General features: G+C 39.9%; 1 protein-coding gene and 1 long non-coding RNA gene across 4 annotated transcripts in view; one reads left to right on the top strand and one right to left on the bottom strand.

Annotated features, from left to right (window-relative positions):
• The window catches only part of ZNF469 (zinc finger protein 469), a 463146-nt gene extending 448837 nt beyond the window's left edge, over positions 1 to 14309 (top strand). For all 3 annotated transcript variants that reach the window (XM_069739401.1, XM_069739400.1, XM_069739402.1), the window contains one exon: positions 273 to 14309. In XM_069739401.1, the coding sequence (XP_069595502.1) occupies positions 465 to 12143 (11679 nt within the window). In that variant the 5' untranslated portion in view covers positions 273 to 464 and the 3' untranslated portion in view covers positions 12144 to 14309. The remainder of the gene's footprint in view (positions 1 to 272) is intronic.
• Positions 1 to 18980, bottom strand: part of LOC138649206 (uncharacterized) — a 247935-nt gene that overhangs the window by 167424 nt on the left and 61531 nt on the right. The gene's annotated exons all lie outside the window — the stretch shown is intronic.

The following is an 18980-nucleotide window of genomic DNA, read 5'->3' as shown; positions in this document are numbered from 1 at the left end:
TGTTCTGCATTTTAAATAACAATATTTGCTACATTAAAATATTTAAGGACCTACCAAACATATGACAACTGCATGGTCTGTGGCCTTTTTTTGTACATTCTGGTTTTAGACTGAAAGTTATTAGCGTTTTTTGTGTTTATGTCAAGATACAAATTTATATAGAAAACGTAGAAATAGTTTGCATCATTAGTATAAAAACAATGAACTTTAATTTAAACCTGCATAATTAAAAATCACACATCGTTAATATTGTTTTGTTTGTTCTATTTTAGGTTTTCCACGGATGTTTGAAAAGAAACAATCTCTGCAATGAAGTCTAACGAACAACCATGAAAAAAGCATCAATGGGGCTGTTTATGTGATCTCCACCATGTATCTCAAAGGATGACCATCATCAGTCATTATGTAAAAAACATGAGCAAGCAAAGGTTGACTGGTGCCACCGATTCCCTCTGAGTGGTACCATGACCAGGGAAACAAAGCCTGCGTATCCCATCACTGTTAAATCGCCCAGCTCCAAGGATGACTCTGCTTTTGAACAATTTAGCAAGAAGAATTCAGCCGACAGTAAATCAACGGAGGCGTTAGAAACCTCTGACGGTGTCTTAATTTCTGAAAAATTATCTCTTTTAAATGGTCGAGAAAGTCACAGTCAAAGAGAAGCTGTGATAAGGCCTCAACAAGCCGGGAAAATAGACTTTAAATCTCTTCATAATAGACCAAAGTTTTCCAGTGATGCTACATGGACTAATGGCAAAAGCAGCCCCCTGTCTCCAACAGGGAAGAACAGAGGAAAAGACAAAAATAAGAGGTCCGGAAAGGGAGATCGCAATCAGCACCAGCTCTACAGACTCAGTATTAGCAGTTCAAGGTCCAATCCTACCATTGGAATTGCATATCCTCAGCAAAAGGTGACAGAACCTAAAAAAATAGAAGTAAACCATGGGCCCATCTCTGGACATTATCGTTTTAATGTTTCAAGTCTTCCGGACAGAAAAGGGGAGGTCCATCAAGAAGATCGAAGCTTTAACAGGTCACACCCGGAGCCCAATCCCAGCCTTACCTCCACAAGCTATACCTCACAAACAGCTCCGGCATCCAGGATCCATCAAGGCTTAAAGATCCAGCCGGGTAATCTTCACGATACAGCTAACTCTGGCGGGCAATTGCATTACTTGGAATTCCAACCAAATGGAAATACATGGCATCCATCTGATAAACATTTTACTGGTACCAGTGGATATGTCATTTCTAATCAAAAAGTATGTTCTTTTCCAGAAGTCAACAAGTCAGACTATGGACCTGTGTCATTTCAGTATCCATTTCCATCACTGCAGGAGCAAGTTGGGAATAATTTTTGCAATAATGGGAGTAATCAGGACTTTGTGGATGCTGCACTTGCTGCAAACCAGGTAGCACACAATACTTATTCCTTCCAGTCCTCATCAAGAGAAGGACCAGAGGATCCCCTAGGCAGTGGGTCCTACAATACTGTTTTGCCAGACAACAGAACTTATGGAATACCCTCTCAGCAGGTTCCATTTCTACATACCCAACAAGGGGTTCAGCATTCACCCACACCACCTTGCTACACAGGACGTAATGATCACGTGTCTGATCATAATGGTGCTATTTCATCTACTGGTGCTTTCTCTTCCTCTGGTGCTATAGAACAAACCCAAAGCACTTTTCAAGAAAACCAATCAGTTTTTAATCCTAGCGAATTTAGTTTACATAGTAACAGTATGCCAGCATTGATTAATAAAAGGCAGACATCTAAAGACTTTGTACATAACCAAAGACTCCTGGCTCCAGGGAGTTCACTACGAAGGAATATACCACAGACTTCTCTAAACAAAGTGCACTTCTACAGTGGTGTAAACACAGGATCTGCGCCTTTCGATAAAAATCTTTCAAGAATACCTCAGACTTGGGATGCCGGAAACAATAATTTCCTACCTTTGGACCAAAACTCTGTTTCATATCCTAACGCTTCGGTAAATGTAATTCCATATCAATGTCAGACAAATGAGCAGAGACAGCTACTAAAAAATCAAAGGATGCCTTGGCAGCAAACTCTCAGTACACCTTCCATAAAAAAACAAAATGGTATTGAGCTGTCAAGGCACACTGGAATCCCAAAGTCATATCCACTCACTAATCCTGACTGGCAAAACAATAATTTGATGACAAAAATTCCACCTAGTTATCATGCAAATAAACATGATGTAGTGGTGGATGGGAGTCCCACACAAAGGGTTGAAATTACCAGACAAAATTACAACTCTAGTAATGATATCTTGTACGATAATACAAAGGATACAAATAACACAAGAACTAAAAGTATTTCATACGGAGTAAGCCAACCGATTCAACAATCCAGAAATAACACCAACCAGCCACTAATATTGTCAGGAAAGCCTTTTGTACCCGAATCTCCCTATGAATCACCTCTTCCTTCTCCTGCTACCAATCCTGTTTCTGGTAGTACCTGCTCGTCACTTTCACCCATGTCAAGCAGTCCGATCAATCCTGATGAGAATCATGTCGCTCTAACGCTAACATCTTCCCCTTATTTCCACCCGTCATGTCAACCAGTTGAAAAGTCTTTTAACATGTCTGAATCCATTAGCTCTGGTTCGTTTCTATACCCCAATTCAGAATCTACCAAAACATACAATTACATTGCAGAGCCCTCTAAAGATGAACAGGAGTTAAAAAATCTACAAGAAAATCAATACCCAAAAATTGCCAATGAGCCAAGTAAAGGTTGTCTTGGGAATTTTGAAAGCGAACCACCACCTCCTTATTCTTCTCACCACTTTCTTGCCAATTCGCTTAGCAGTGCAAATTTGGACCAACTTGACGTTCTTCTGACCTGCAAACAGTGTGACCAAAATTTTGGCAATTTATCCTCATTCTTAGAGCACAGGCAGTACTGTCATCTGAATTCAGCTGTCCATGAAATTAAGGATTCTTTACATGGAGATTTAAGGAAGTCTACTGTCGACCCATCAAAGTCTACTCAAACACTACCAGGAATATCACTATCCAAAGGACAAATAGAATTTAATTCGCATTTAACTGGTTTCAGCAAGGACTATCTTCTTGATTGTGATGGCAAATCAGAAGCCAAAGAAGACCCCATGAAAGGTACTAATGTACATAATGCCACGCCACATTTAATGCCTCTGACTGCCTGTGACACTTTAGAAATGGACGATGCAAAACTGGACAGTTTAATCATAGAAGCACTGAATGGTTTAGAGTTTCAAGTAGACAATGAGATAGACAGCACCTTTATTGATGTTTTTGTAGATGACGACCTCAGCGCTGCCAAGGTATGCAGCAATTCCCAAAGGGTGAAAGAAAATAAAGACACAAAAAAACTGGTAAACGTAGAACAAAACCAAGCACATCATAACTCAATAGCAAACACATTTGATGAACAATATGAAACAGAAGGGTCCCAACTCCAAAAAAGTGTTAATAAACATGCGGTAAACACTAAATCGATGCACAGCAAAAAGATCACAAAAACAAATTTGGAAGACCATGAATGGCAGAAAGCAAACAACATTAATAAACACACAACTTCCCAGGCAATGAAAAAAGCCACTCAAAATAAAACTGGTTTTGAATATACTGATGGCAGAGACCTAAAATCTTACGAATCCCAGCAAGATAAAACAGTGAAAAATTATACACATGATTTTACCGTCACAGAAACACCAAAATCACGTAGGGCTGGGTTCAAAGATACTAAGAAAAAGAAAGCTCACAATGGCACCTGGAGCAAAGAGCTTATACATAAAATTGTACAGCAAAAAAATAAACTGCACAAGCTACATGTAAAAAGTAACAAAAATGTGCAGTTTTCACTAGTAACAGAAAGACTTTTTTCTCCATCAAAAACGCATCCTTTTGGTGAATATGACTATATCTCGGATTCAGAAGATGAATTTGCTACTTCTTTGCCAAAAAATATAGCAAATGGTAGGATGAAGTACAGTTTTAATCGGGATATACAAGTAAGAGGAACCAGAACCAAAGGAAAGGAACCAATCTGGCGTATGGGAGAGGCCACAAGATTCCAGCTGCAGAGCAAAGATTTGAGGAACACAAATAAAGAGACCACAAACAGAATTAGGAGAAGAAACAGCCAGTCCTCAAATAGCAGTGACCAAAGCACCAGCATTTCAAGTGAGACAGGGTCAAGTCCAAAAAGCACTGCACGCACAGATTCTGAAAATGAAGAGTGCATTCCAAGATGCAAAAGCTTTAGCACTCAACCTCAGAATAATGGAGAAAGGAACTTAATAAAGCCTCTACTCAGAGAAAATCCACCAGAAAAGTTAGCACATACAGACTTTATCAAAAGCACAAAGAGGTTTGGCTCTGCTAAATTCCTACTTGCAGGTTCAAAAGTATACCAAAAGATTAACGAAACACATGATGATTTTGAAAATCAAAAACAACAAACCACTGATTCTACAAACACAAGCATGAGTAAAACACATGAAAGTCAAGGACTCAAAAATGCTGAAGAGGATAGACTAAGCACTTACCAAAATGAAATGACAGCTAGCACCATATCACAAGACAATTACACATCTAAAGTAATGGCAAACATTGACCCTCTGCCCCAGCAGCATTCGTCTTCTTTCGATATCGCAAATGCAAACTACCAAGAGAAACAAATGAACTCACGTGAAATAAATCCCTCTTTCTGTGATGGCAGTATAAAGTACTTAAACGAAGAAATATGCAATGGCGGCAAAGACTTTTCCATATCATTGCCACGATATCACGGAGAATCATCACTGCCTGTAATGGCGCAACAAAACGACAAATCCTATGGAGGCGAATGTCCGCAATATCCACACCATCTATATAGAAATATTTTCTCCAAAAGTCAGAACAAAGATTCCACGGATATTGAGCAAATATACGCAAATCAAACTGATGGCCATAATGTGCAGTCCTTTGAGAATAAATGTTCTGAACCGTCATCATATCCATCTGACAACAATGAAAATAAAGTTGCAGTGGGTCTGTCATTTGATTCCTCTTCTATATTTGCTGAGTTACCGAACTTTGAAACACCATTGTACAATGAAGCAGCAACTTCAAAAGATAACTATGTTGAATTTAACCAATCCAGCAAATCAGGCAACTTTGAACAACAATTTCCTGAGTTTCTACATGAGAAAAATTGGGATCTCATCGAAAGCATATCAACTGATAATGTTACTCCGTTTCATGTGCAAGAAAATCAAACAACAGAGAAGTTTGTTGAACACCTATCAGTGCCCTCACAACAGCTAGCAACTCTCTCCGATTACAACGTAGCATTTACTAACAGCTCAGAAGATGAGCTGGAAATTAAAAGACTGGTAACAGAATTAGAAAGTCAACTCCAAACGAGCAAAGTTTCTAATGACACATCTTCAAAGTCATTGTCTAAAGATCAGATTACCCAAGAACTCACAGAGACTGATCTCCCATTAACAGAGATGACAGCAAGTCCAATGGAAAGATCCAGAAATGATGCCTACTTTAATGAAATTCCTAACAATGTACATAACTCAAATCAAGCAACACCTCAACTTCAGGATTCTCAACCACTTGTAAAAGTTGACAGAAGCTGTGAAAATCTCAGGAACTCTTGGACTTGTTCAGATCAATTTGTTTCTTTCACTTCTGACATCCAATGTCACAAACAGATCAGTCTGCAACACGATATAGGCATGACTGAAGAATTGGGATCATTGGGAAATAATTGTTGCCATTCTGCTGACGTATCTGACCAGGGTATGTCTGATGACCATCTGAAAGAAACATTGGTCCTACCTGAAACACAATTTCTAAAAAGCAATGAAAACAAAAGTATTAATGAATCAGAAAGACGGCAACAAGATTCCAGAAATATGTCAGTAAAAGAACAGAAAGCTGAAGAGCGGTATGATGACCCACCAAAGCTAGAACCTGTCCGAAGTGTGACAGAAATGAATTCTGAATATGTTTTGCAAGATGACAGCCCTTCCGTGCTAAACCTAAATGACACTCCAGTGCACAAGAGCAATGAGCCAGAAGAGAGACTTTGTGACCAACAACTGCTGTCTACAAAAGCAGAGACTACAGCAGACACAGGGTACAACCAAAAAATAATAATTTTACACAATAAAGAAGCATCACAGGATGATAACAATCAAAAAGACTTTGTCAATCTTGACATGCCAATCCTGACAAAAGAGGAAAATGCAATTAGTGAAAAAACTCTCACTTCTAAAGAATCATCGGAGAATCCTTTGCAACAACTCCAACTATTTGTGGCAAGAACAGCCAAAAATAATGAGGAAGATATGCTTATACCTTGCTTCCCAATGCTACTTGCAGCTTCAACATCCGATTCCAAATCAGAAGCAGATAGTCGAGTTTTGTGTAGTGTGGATAGTACGTTTACTCCTATAGGAGACTCAGAAAACAACAGTAGGTTGGTAGAAAATAATAGTGTATTGCAAATATCAGAACCTTGCACACAGCAAAAAGACATTGATAAAGCAGGCTATAATTGCTGCACATTCTTGGAGTCGTTAAGTATTGAAACTCAAAGGGAGGACAAACCAGCAAACAATAAAGACTCCTCAGAGCAGGGAATTCTTAATACTGGCTCGGTTGGCTTGAGAAACGATCCTAACAGTCTACATTCAGAAAAACAGTTGCAAGCAGAAAATAATGGAAATAATAGAGAAAACGAGACATCACCATCTCTTATGAAGAAGGGAAAGCAGACTAGCACTAATACTTTGTTTGATAATGAAGACTACACAGGAGGTAACATCACTTCCACACTGATCGATGTCCAGAACAACTCATCTGGTTTAGCTGAAGGGGAATGCCTAGAAATTGAGACCTTAGAGCCCAAAAAGACAACGGCCACACAAAACCTAACTAATGAAATCTCTGTTTTTAGAACCCAAGAAAATGATCATCAGGATGTGGATATCCTACCAGAAACAGACCTATTTTTGAGAACTGATAGCACAAAAGAAACTTCTCTTTTAAGTGAAATTAAATGTGGTACCATAGTCACAGGTGACAAGTCATCTTTCCCTTTGCCTCCCGGTACTAATGACGTTCTGTGCAATGGTAACAATGACTATGAAGCACATCTACTAAGCATCCCTACATCTGATTCTGTGTTGAGTTTTGATCTACTCTCTCATACAACACTTAAAGAATCGATTTCACCACAAAAACTTGTATATACATCCCCAGAGAATGGCTTTAACTCAGAAGAAAGGGATTCACTTTGCAAAAATCCTGAAAAATGTCAAAACGAGCAAGATTTAAGAAAGGATTCAGCGGGAGATATGGATATACAGCTTTACCTTCACAAAGACAAAACTTTGACAGTAGATAATACAGATAAACTAGCGAAAGAGAAAGTCTTAATGGAACCAGTTGTTGAAGGAAACATAACATCATGCTTCTGCTCTGAATTAGTTTGTGCGCATTACAAAAGTCAACAAGAAGAACAAGTTACTGACATGATCCTGGAGTGTCAATCAATACCAACAAACGATACATATCCAATTTATACTGGAGAAAACACTAGCTATCTGACTTTGCAAAGTGACATTTTTCCTGAAAGTATACAGACTTCTTTAGGGCCGTCAATATGCAATCAACACGTGTCAAATACATGTGATTGGAACAATATTAATGATGGCTCACATATGGCACATGTGTTTCCAAACAAGGAGGACAGGACATCAAGTACAAGATGCGAACTCATGAGTATTGATGATCAGGGATTTGTAGAGTTCAGCTGCCATACTACAGAGAAAACGGCTATACAATTAAGTCTCCACAATACGAATGTTGAAAACAAGATGGCTACAGATCAACCTGAAAATAGGTGTACCAATGATATGCACTCTGTGATAGATGGTGTCCTACGGATTCTAGAAGGTGACAAGAGCAAAGAAATACTTCAGAGCATTGGAATTTCACCAAAAAGTAGTCCCATCAAAGAAAAGAAATCAGCTGGGTTATCACTAACTTGTGATATATGTTCAGTATCTTTCCGCTCAAAACCAGGACTGACAAGACACAAAGCAGTTAAGCACAACGGGTCACTGGCATCACACAAAGATGGTGTGATTAGTGCAAAAACATCAAATGTGAAAAATACAGCATGTGAGTGGAAAGGCATTAATGACAGTCAACGTGACCTTGACACAACCTCCCAGAACATAATTGCAGATTTGCTAAACCCAGACAGCAATATTCAGTCTCAAATCCTAATTGCAGATGAAGACAAAATACCTTTTGTGGCCAAAAATAGTGAAGACGCTATTATCTGTGATTCAGTGAGCAAAAATAAGTTGAATGGAAAAGTAAAGAAAAGAAAGCGCAAGGTCGCAATCAAATCTACAGGTTCACAAATTCCCTCTGATGATGTCTTAAACATCTTAAAAACAAATATTTTGAAGGCCATTGGACACTCAAACGGCTTCAATTCCTCGGAGCCGAACTTGGAAGAGTCATTAAATAAAGACATGGCACATACAGAAATTAGTACACAAAAGGAGGGTACAGCGTCCTACTCCACTGCAATAACGATGGATGACGATGAAAAGCTGGTCAGTGACGTTTTAGACATGGAAATGAATGGAGAAAATTTGCAAACATGGGCAAGAAACCTGGACAGTCGCCATGAACACATTATCAATGACTGCAAAATTCAACCTGTGGAAACTATGCTGGCGAATGATCAAAGTGCATTAACTGGAGGGAAGGAGCATATTGTAGAAACTGCCCAAGATCAAAAGGAAGTCGAAGTGTCCAACACGCCTAAAGAAACAGTAACTGACTTTCATATATTCTTTGACGATGATAATACGTTTTCCCAACTATTTCCTAGGGATGATCATTTTATTAGAAGGAAATGTACCCGTGTCTATGGGAAAAAAACCAAAAGACAAGCCCCTCATTTTGATTCAGACGTCAAACACATTGATACAGTGGATCAATTCCATACACCACAAATAAATTACTCAAGTGAGTACAGTAACATTGCACTTGACTCAACGTTAGAAAGCAGCCATTTTTCTAGCCAAAATGAACACATAGCACATTATGAACACCTTAATCTTGCAAAGGAAACTAGCGAGGAGGATGAAAACAAAATACTGTCTTTTGTATGCCAGAACCAGGATAATCTAAATGCGCCATCCCTTATTGACGGGACTGAAAATGAGAAAGACAGAGATGTAGCCCTTCATATCACCCTTTACAAGCCATCTCCTGAATCTTCAGATTTGTCAGAAGACATGAGCCCAGACCTGAGAGACTCCGAAGATATTCTGAACACTAATGCTAGTGATGATTTGGGTCTTCCTGATGTTCCTACTATTGACATGAAGATGCTTAGTACAAAGTTTGATATGCGAGAACTGTCTTTTTTTAGTGCTTGTGGAGATGACTCAGACCAATCCGATTTTGAAACCTCAGATAATAACCAAATGGTAGAAAAAAATAAAAAGAACAGCAAAAATAAATTAAATGACAAGAAGCTGGCAAGAAATCACAGCAATGCAAAAGTGAAAAACAAGGACAAGCAATATAAATGTAAAGTGTGCTTTCAATGGTTCCTGACCTTGGGTGAGCTAGATTTTCATAAACTAACTCACAATCCTTCACCTCCTCCAACCTGTTACATGTGTGTTCAGCGAAAGTTTAGCTCTCGTGAACAGTTAAGAGATCACCTGAAAGACAAACATGCAAAAAATAAGGCAGGACTGTGGATTTGTGGAATGTGTTTAAAGGAAATCTCTGATGTATGGATGTATAATGAGCACTTAAGAGAACATGCTACTCAATTTGCTAGGAAAGGCCAAGCACAGAAATCCGTGATGGGTATTTCGGGCTGTTTTGCAGGCGACAGTATGGTGAGGACGTTCCTGAGCACCTTTATATACAGGACACCAAGCACATTACCAAAAATTTCAGAGGCAGATGATAAAGATTTATTGAATAAAAGACCAGATCAAAAGGAAGACAAGTGTGAAGAGGAAGTGGTCAGTGAAAAAGAAGTAGACAATTTTATCCATGTTGTGCCACCTGTACCTATCCAACAAGTAAAACTTTCAATTAGTCCTTCAACCGAAAGTTCACAAAAAAGTGACATTTCTAAAAATGCAGTTATGCATCCTCATTGTAAAGATCCCTCCAGAGATTGTCACCACTGCGGGAAGCAGTTCCCTAAGCCTTTCAAACTACAAAGGCATCTTGTTGTCCACAGTTTACAAAAAATCTTCCTCTGTCACAAATGTCCGAAATCCTATCAAGAAGCACAAGAGTTGAGAAGTCACCTGAACAGTGTGCATCAATTAGCGGAAAAGTCTGAAATCAAGCATACCACTCTTTATGCATGTGAGCTATGTGCTGATGTTATGCATGTGATAAAGAAGTCTTTTATCTGTAGCACATGCAATTATACATTTTCTAAAAAAGAACAGTACGACAGGCACATGGAAAAACACCTGATAGGCGGAAGTATGACTTTCAAATTTAGAGGTGTAACCAGGCCCATAGTTTCTGGAAAGTCGCAAAAGCTAAAAATAAAAGATTCTCCAGCATACGATGCCATGCCGCTTCCAAAAAAGGCGAAGACTTCTACTTATTCTCACCCATGCGATGATGTAGCAGCAATTGACCATAGTGATCTTTCTCAATACCCTAAACTTTCACCTGGCGTGTTTCTGGATGAAATGAGAGAAGATTATATTGAAAACAAACATGAAAGCACAGTCAAAATAGAGGAGATACTGATCGATGCACCAGAACTCCAAGCTGAAGGAAACAAGCAAACTGAGTGCCTCACTGAAGAACGCCCATTGCCTTCTGAAATTATCAATGAGAAATTAAGAGGGAAAGAAGGTGATGGCGTAACTGGTGGCAGAGTAGACACACTAGAATCATCTTCTGCATGTGCGGAGATAAATTATGCTTTTTCGGAGAGTAATGATAAATATAACAGCATGTCAGACATGCCAACAGATGATCAAACATCAAGTAAGCAGGATGAATCAATGAACATACAAACCCCTCACAAAAAAGCAGATGATTTGTGTCAACTATTCACAGAACAGGAAGCATTGACCACTGCGAAGAAAATGCAACCATTCAATGACCTCCCAGTAGAGCATCAAGCGTCAACACAAAAACGCAAGGAGGCCATTGAAAAAAAAGCAGGGTCACTCCCAACAGAAGGAAACAAGACACTTGTTTCACCACCATCCAATGAAAAATTGTCTACCACAGATGTAGAGACTTTGTTAAAAAGCTTTAAAAAGAACAAACCAAGCAGTTTACTAATAGAGACAAGTGTTACAGAATCTCACAGTGAAGAGTTACCGAAAATCTTTACACCAAAACTAAAGCCAGAATCCTCTGTATCAAGGGATAATACGGCCAGTAATCTAAAGGAAACAAATGCTTCCCAAACGAAGATAGTAAAGAAAGATCTGGCTATAAATTTGTCAAAAAATAATACAGACATTAAAATGCTGGACAAAATGTCAAGGCCAAAATGCCAAAAATTACACCAAAGGAAACGTAAGGAACACAAAATTCCTGTCCATAAAGGCAATGCAGAGTCCCAAGAGAATATAGTAGAAATCAAAAGAAAAAAGACAAAACTAGTAGCTGGTGGAAAACGTGAAACTTCTATTAATGTTAAGAAATCAGAATGGATAAGTGGTCTTCTGGACACAAAAGATGATACGTCTAGCATCAGGCCGTACCCAAAGGCACAAACTGGAGGAACTGGTAGTCAGCTCCGAAAATCTGTGTTGGACACACAAAACCACAAGAAACTGAACTCTCAGTCTAACTATGGGGAGTACAAGAGCAAAAGAACTACCATTACTAAAAGTAATCAGTTCTCTCCAAAATGCCCTGCTCTATCTTCAAACAGCCCTGCACATAAACGCAAAATGGGGCACAACGTGAAACCCACTGAGCCATCAAATTATAGGACTGCTGAATCACAGAATAATTTGCTAAGCCAACTCTTTGGACAAAAACTGACTAGCTTTAAAATTCCTTTAAGAAGGGATGTTACCGAATGATATTAGGTGATTTCTGTCCTCGTTTTTTTTATTTTTTATTATTAATGCATTCCCTAAGCTTTGCCAAACTTGCACTGCCTCCATTGTAAATGAGTCCTTTTGTGCTGTAATCTACTTCAATGCATTTGATTTGTTATGCCGATGTTGGGACATATATATATATGAACTTTACAAAACCAATTGTTTTCATTTCTTTTGGTCAAGCATACTAGTAAAAGCTCTTTCCTACTGTTGTATATAATTTCTATTTTTGTTCAGGATGAAGAGCTGGGATTAAAAGTTAAAAATAGTTTAACCCGTGCTCTTCAATAAAATAAAAAAGAATAATTCAACTTAAACACGAAATCGCCCAATAATCTTATACTATTCTTCAAAGCTTTATTCAATTATGCAGATAACATAAAAAAAATATATAAAGGTTTAAGAAGTATAAGACTGAATTTATCTTCAGAAGCACTTTGTTATCTATCCGATGAACTAGTCATGGTGACGGGTTCACGTTACGAATGGAAGACGTTTATGTCTAGCTGTATAGACCATTCAGAACATGACAAGCATTTAAAAAATATAGATATTCTTTAGAAATTGACTCTATATACCCAATCCTAAAATTAATTAAATGACTCAAGATAAATTGTGGTAAACCCAAAGATACACAGAAATGATTAAACCAAGACTTGAGGATTTGTAATACTATAGACAAGCCACCCAGTTTGTAGTAGGCCGAATCTTCTCAGTCCAAGAGCATTAATATAAAATACACTGTATTAACGTTATGTAAGGAATGCTTCCTTGGCTTTTATATATGCTGCTTGTTAGATGCAATATTGTGAAAGGGGCTATGAGCAAAGTACAACTATTAAATGTAAAATAAAACCTTTCTAGAGTAAGTGACATCACATTGTGAGCAGAAAATGTACTAGTGAGCCACATCTAACTCATGATCACTGAAGGAAGGTCATCCACTTTGCCTCTTACGTCCGCCACATATATTTATCATTATAGTGTATACCGGTTGTCTTCATATTTGCATTTTTATCATGGCGTAGAGCAGTGTTCCCCAAGTCCGGTCCTCAAGAGCCACCAACAGGTCATGTTTTCAGTATTTCCTTAGTATTGCACAGGTGATAATTGCATCACCTGCACAGGCAATAATTCCAACACCTGTGCAATACTAAGGAAATCCTGAAAACATGACCTGTTGGTGGCTCTTGAGGACCGGAGTTGGGGAACACTGGCGTAGAGTAACTTGTTTCCATGAGGAGGACACGCAATAGACTAACTCTCTCCATGGGATGAAATGCACGCTCTGCCCTGTGAACTAATGCACATGTGAAGACTTACCGAACTGGTTTTCTCTATTTAAGTAGCATTTCATACTGTACAGAAAAGATATCCCAGTACTGTTTGAACATATGCCTCATTCAATGTGTTCCTACAGGCTTACCAGAACAGACCATTTCTGTGACCACTGTAAAACAACACATTACAATTGTTTTGCTACCCTTTAACTAAGAAATGATAAATGTGCCTTCTCTGCTTCCGGTAGTGCATTAATGACCCACAATGCTCCAGCAGACCTTGGGGTGTCCTGTCTTTGAAGGACTATCTATTAATATTTTATTTTTGACAATCTTACTGTAAATCACCCAGAATCTTTGCTCAATGATTACCATGGTGCTATTTGTTCATAGTTCAACAAATGTGAAAACTGAAACGTTCAATGTCCAGTGCCGAACAGTGTTACGATCACTCTCCCTTTATCTAGCTTATGTAAATCTATATGCAACTATATCTACTATATACAGAGAGACATGAAACTCAGGTGCAACGGACGGTCACTCTGGTTCAGCTGAAAACCTCTACGAGACGTTAGTATCCTAAAGCACTGATGTAGCTTGTGACACCAGAGTACTTCTCCAGCACAGAACCCTGAGAAACGTACCAACATGCAAGGCCTTCACTTGTTTATATGTATCATTAAAGAACATTGTATTGTATAAAATATATTCTAGTTATTTGGTGCAATGACTAATTCAAAAGATTTTATTTTGATATTTGTTTCCAAAAAAGAGCAGAAAGAGCATTATGCATTTTTATATCATTATTTTGTATGACGTAAAGTGCCTCTTTATATTGTTGTTAAATAAAATATACGATGACGGACGGTTGCCTGTTTTTAGTCGCACATACACACACAATGAAGGACTGTCTTGTAACAATATATAAGAGCCCTTTCTCTTCTTATTTGCCAGCAAACTCTTCTGCAATTTTGACTAAAGCAAATTGTGAATAAAGTAAGCGGATGGCTGTTTGACAGAGAAAAAGATTATTATTATTATTATTAATTATTATTATAGCGTCATTTATTCCATGGCACTTTACATGTAAGGAGGGGTATACATAATAAAAACAAGTACAATAATCTTAATACAAGTCACAGCTGGTACAGGAGGAGAGAGGACCCTGCCCGCGAGGGCGCACAATCTACAAGGGATGGGTGAGGATACAGGAGGAGTGAGGACCCTGCCCGCGAGGGCTCACAATCTACAAGGGATGGGTGAGGATACAGGAGGAGTGAGGACCCTGCCCGCGATGGCTCACAATCTACAAGGGATGGGTGAGGATACAGGAGGAGAGCGGACCCTGCCCGCGAGGGCTCACAATCTACAAGGGATGGGTGAGGATACAGGAGGAATGAGGACCCTGCCCGCGAGGGCTCACAATCTACTAGGGATGGGTGAGAATACAGGAGGAGAGAGGACCCTGCCCGCGAGGGCTCACAATCTACAAGGGATGGGTGAGGATACAGGAGGAGTGAGGACCCTGCCCGCGAGGGCTCACAATCTACAAGGGATGGGTGAGGATACAGTAGGTGAGGATAGAGCTGGTCGTTCAGCGGTTTGGTCGATCAGTGGTTACTGCAGGTTGTAGGCTTGTCGGAAGAGGTGGGTCTTCAGGTTCTTTTTGAAGGTTTTGATGGTAGGCGAGAGTCTGATATGTTGTGGTAGAGAGTTCCAGAGTAGGAGTGATGCGCGAGAGAAATCTTGTATGCGATTGTGGGAAGAGGAGATAAGAGGGGAGTAGAGAAGGAGATCTTGTGAGGATCAGAGGTTGCGTGTAGGTAAGTACAGGGAGACGAGGTCACAGATGTATGGAGGAGACAGGTTGTGGATGGCTTTGTATGTCATGGTTAGGCTTTTGTACTGGAGTCTCTGGGTAATGGGGAGCCAGTGAAGGGATTGACAGAGGGGACAGGCCGGGGAATAGCGGGGGGACAGTGTTATGATCTGGTAATTCAGTACCACAATGGACATAGAAGTCAGAGCACATACAGTGACCTGACAATAACCCAAAAAATATAGAACGAGCTCTGAGACGTGGAAACTCTGCTGACCGCAATCCCTAATCCTCTCCAACCACACTAAAGGCAGCCGTGGATTGCGCCTAACGCTCCCTATGCAACTCGGCACAGCCTGAGAAACTAGCTAGCCTGAAGATAGAAAATAAGCCTACCTTGCCTCAGAGAAATACCCCAAAGGAAAAGGCAGCCCCCACATATAATGACTGTGAGTTAAGATGAAAAGACAAACGTAGAGATGAAATAGATTTAGCAAAGTGAGGCCCGACTTTCTGAACAGAGCGAGGATAGGAAAGGTAACTATGCGGTCAACACAAAACCCTACAAACAACCACGCAAAGGGGGCAAAAAGACCCTCCGTACCGAACTAACAGCACGGAGGTACACCCTCTGCGTCCCAGAGCTTCCAGCAAGGAAGAAAAAACAAATAAGCAATGCTGGACAGAAAAAACAGCAAACAAAATAGCAAAAGCGGAACTTAGCTATGCAGAGCAGCAGGCCACAGGAACGATCCAGGAGGAGACAGGTCCAATACTAGAACATTGACTGGAAGCCAGGATAAAAGCACTAGGTGGAGTTAAATAGAGCAGCACCTAACGACTTCACCACATCACCTGAGGAAGGAAACTCAGAAGCCGCAGTACCACTCTCCTCCACCAACGGAAGCTCACAGAGAGAATCAGCCGAAGTACCACTTGTGACCACAGGAGGGAGCTCTGCCACAGAATTCACAACAGGACAGGTGGATTAGTCGGGCAGCAGAGTTTAGAATAGATTGGATGGGTTGGGAGAGTGTTAGAGGGGAGGCCACAGAGCAGGAGGTTACAGTAGTCGAGGCGGGAGATGATGAGGGCATGGACTAGGGTTTTTGCAGATTCTTGGTTTAGGAATGTACGGATCTGTGAAATATTAAAAGATGTAAAGTTAGGACCCCCATATACTCATTGGATAAAAGCTGGCTGAAAGCGCTGATTCCTGCGGTATCGGTCGGACATCTAATGTGTATCAGGGCCTTCCAACTCTCCCCAAACAGATGTCTAGGACAAGAAGGTTCAACAGCTGACACATTTGCTCACTGTGGATATAAGCCACTGGCATAGGAGTCTGGCATAGACTCTCAGAGAAAACAGGAATGCTTGGCACTACTCTGCATGATGGAGTCGGAAGAGATAGCTAATGTGTATATAAAGTGTGTGGGCCATCTAGAGATTGGTGACAGATCATAAATTGTACGGCTGGGTGCAGGGAGTAAGATAACTACTAAGTGGCACAAGCCCAGATTTGCAGCTGTCATAAGGGTGCAAAAACTCCTACCTCCAATTTATAATTTAAAGCCTAATTGTAGCGGATCTTTGCAATAACATCACTTTTTTTTACACTGAACAACAATTATCACTGAAGTTCAATATTCAGATTGCATTTGAGCCTTTTATAGGACTGGAGGATTTACTGATCATTACCTCTACCAGTATACTTAGACATATGACTCAGTGAAGGTCCATAATCACACCAATCCTGTATAGGCTTCAATATTAATAATAATGATTATTTGTATAGCGCCAACATATTCCGCAGCACTTTACAATTAAGCGGGGACACGTCCAGACAATAATTTCAGTACAAGTTAAGACAATTTAAGCAGTGACATTAGGGGTGAGGTCCCTGCTCGCAAGCTTACAATCTACAAGAACAGAACATCAAACTCTACTGTATAATAAAGACAATATATACCAGCCCAGGGGAGGTCTGAATCAGTAAATGAGCGTCAGTGATATGTTTGAAGGATGTGCCTGCGTGAATGCGGCATACGCCAAGGGTACACCAGACTGGTAGAAATACTGTAAGTGATTGATTGGTTCTCTAGATATAAACAATTCTTCCATATTTTAACTCTAACACTGGCAAAATATATATATTTTTTTACCAAGTTTTCTGCTAGCCGTGTGCTGATGGTGTTCCAATCTCAACATCTCATAGTTTCGAGGACCCATATTTTTTTTTCATACCTTACCTACGTCCAGATCAAGACACATCCAGTGTGTGGACAACATATGAACAATGCAGATAACAATCTCAGCGCTTGCAGCAAAAATTTTGAAGTATTTCAAAAGTATAAGCAAATTGCTTTTCAATATTAACTATTAAAAAAGACGTAAGATAAAGAAAAAATATCTATTCTTCTATCGGATCCCCTTTTCACCAAGATGTAAATAAAATTCAAAGAAAATACTGAGAATATTTGTATACAAAACTTATATTAATAGCACATGTATAATAGTGACAAACTCTGGTACTGCGAGGATTACACCATATTTGAGGCACTGGGTGGCAACATTACCCTGTGAACAGTCCCCACTACAACTGCTACTTCAGAATGGAATAAGACGAACATTTCTGAGACATTTTTGAAGAACTGAATCTGTTAATTTCTTGGCACTGATATTGGAGGCAAGAGAAAAGTGAGAAGAGAAGCAGGCACCCAGGGAAGAACATAGAGACCATACGCAGATGACACAGCTTTAGAAAATAAGGCTACATTGCCTACAGGTTACTAAAGGATTGAGCTAATAGATATTAGGTAAAGCATCAGGTATAGTTATTGACGGGGGATTGCTCCCAGTCGGTGCGGCTCTGACTGCTCGGCATCCCACTGATCCTCAGTACTGGGGCTCCAGCAGTGTAATCGGAGAATACTTATGTGAGTACTGATGACCAGCTGAGCATGCTCTTGGCCATCTCCAGCGGTATCATCAAGAATGAATAAATGAAGCAGCAGTGCACAATTGACCACCGCTCCACTCAAGAGGGAGTCCCTGTTGACCGGATCGATGGAGGTCCCAGCTTTTGGGAAATTATCCCCTCTACCATTGATAAGAGATGGCTTCTAAACTTGAGAATACCTTTAAAGGGTTTGTACCAAGTATGGTAGGTATTCCTTATCTGTAAGATAGGGAGCACCTTCCTGATAGTCCGGGGTCTAGCCGATGGAAAGCACCATTGATCCTGAAGACTTGTCTGAATGGAGTAGGAGTCGAGCATGCACATCAGCACTCCACTCATTCTCTACCGCACTGTCTGCCGTCAATTTCATAGAGACGGAGACAGTGCAGATGTTCATACTTGACCTCAGCTCCATTCTTGTGATCGATGGGGATCTCTGCAGCCAGGAAGTTATCCCCTATGATATGGATTAGTAATAACCTGCATACTTGGTACAAACTCTTTAAAACAGAATGTATCACTAGATTTGGGGTTCCTGCGCACCAATCATGTGATTGTGCAGCTGGTGTTTAGATTTAGGCCGGAGTCACACTATGAAATATCGGTCCTAGTCTCCCTGCCAAGAGTCGCACAAGTGTAATGCTAGTGTCATGAGAGTACAATCCGATTTTTCACAACTAGCATCCGATTTACATCCGAATGCAGTGCGATTGTATCCGATTGCAATGTGATTTTAACATGATCTTTAACAAACA

This window comes from Ranitomeya imitator, chromosome 9 (assembly GCF_032444005.1).
Source record: "Ranitomeya imitator isolate aRanImi1 chromosome 9, aRanImi1.pri, whole genome shotgun sequence".
NCBI lineage: Eukaryota > Metazoa > Chordata > Amphibia > Anura > Dendrobatidae > Ranitomeya > Ranitomeya imitator.
This window is presented reverse-complemented; position numbering and strand designations above follow the sequence as displayed.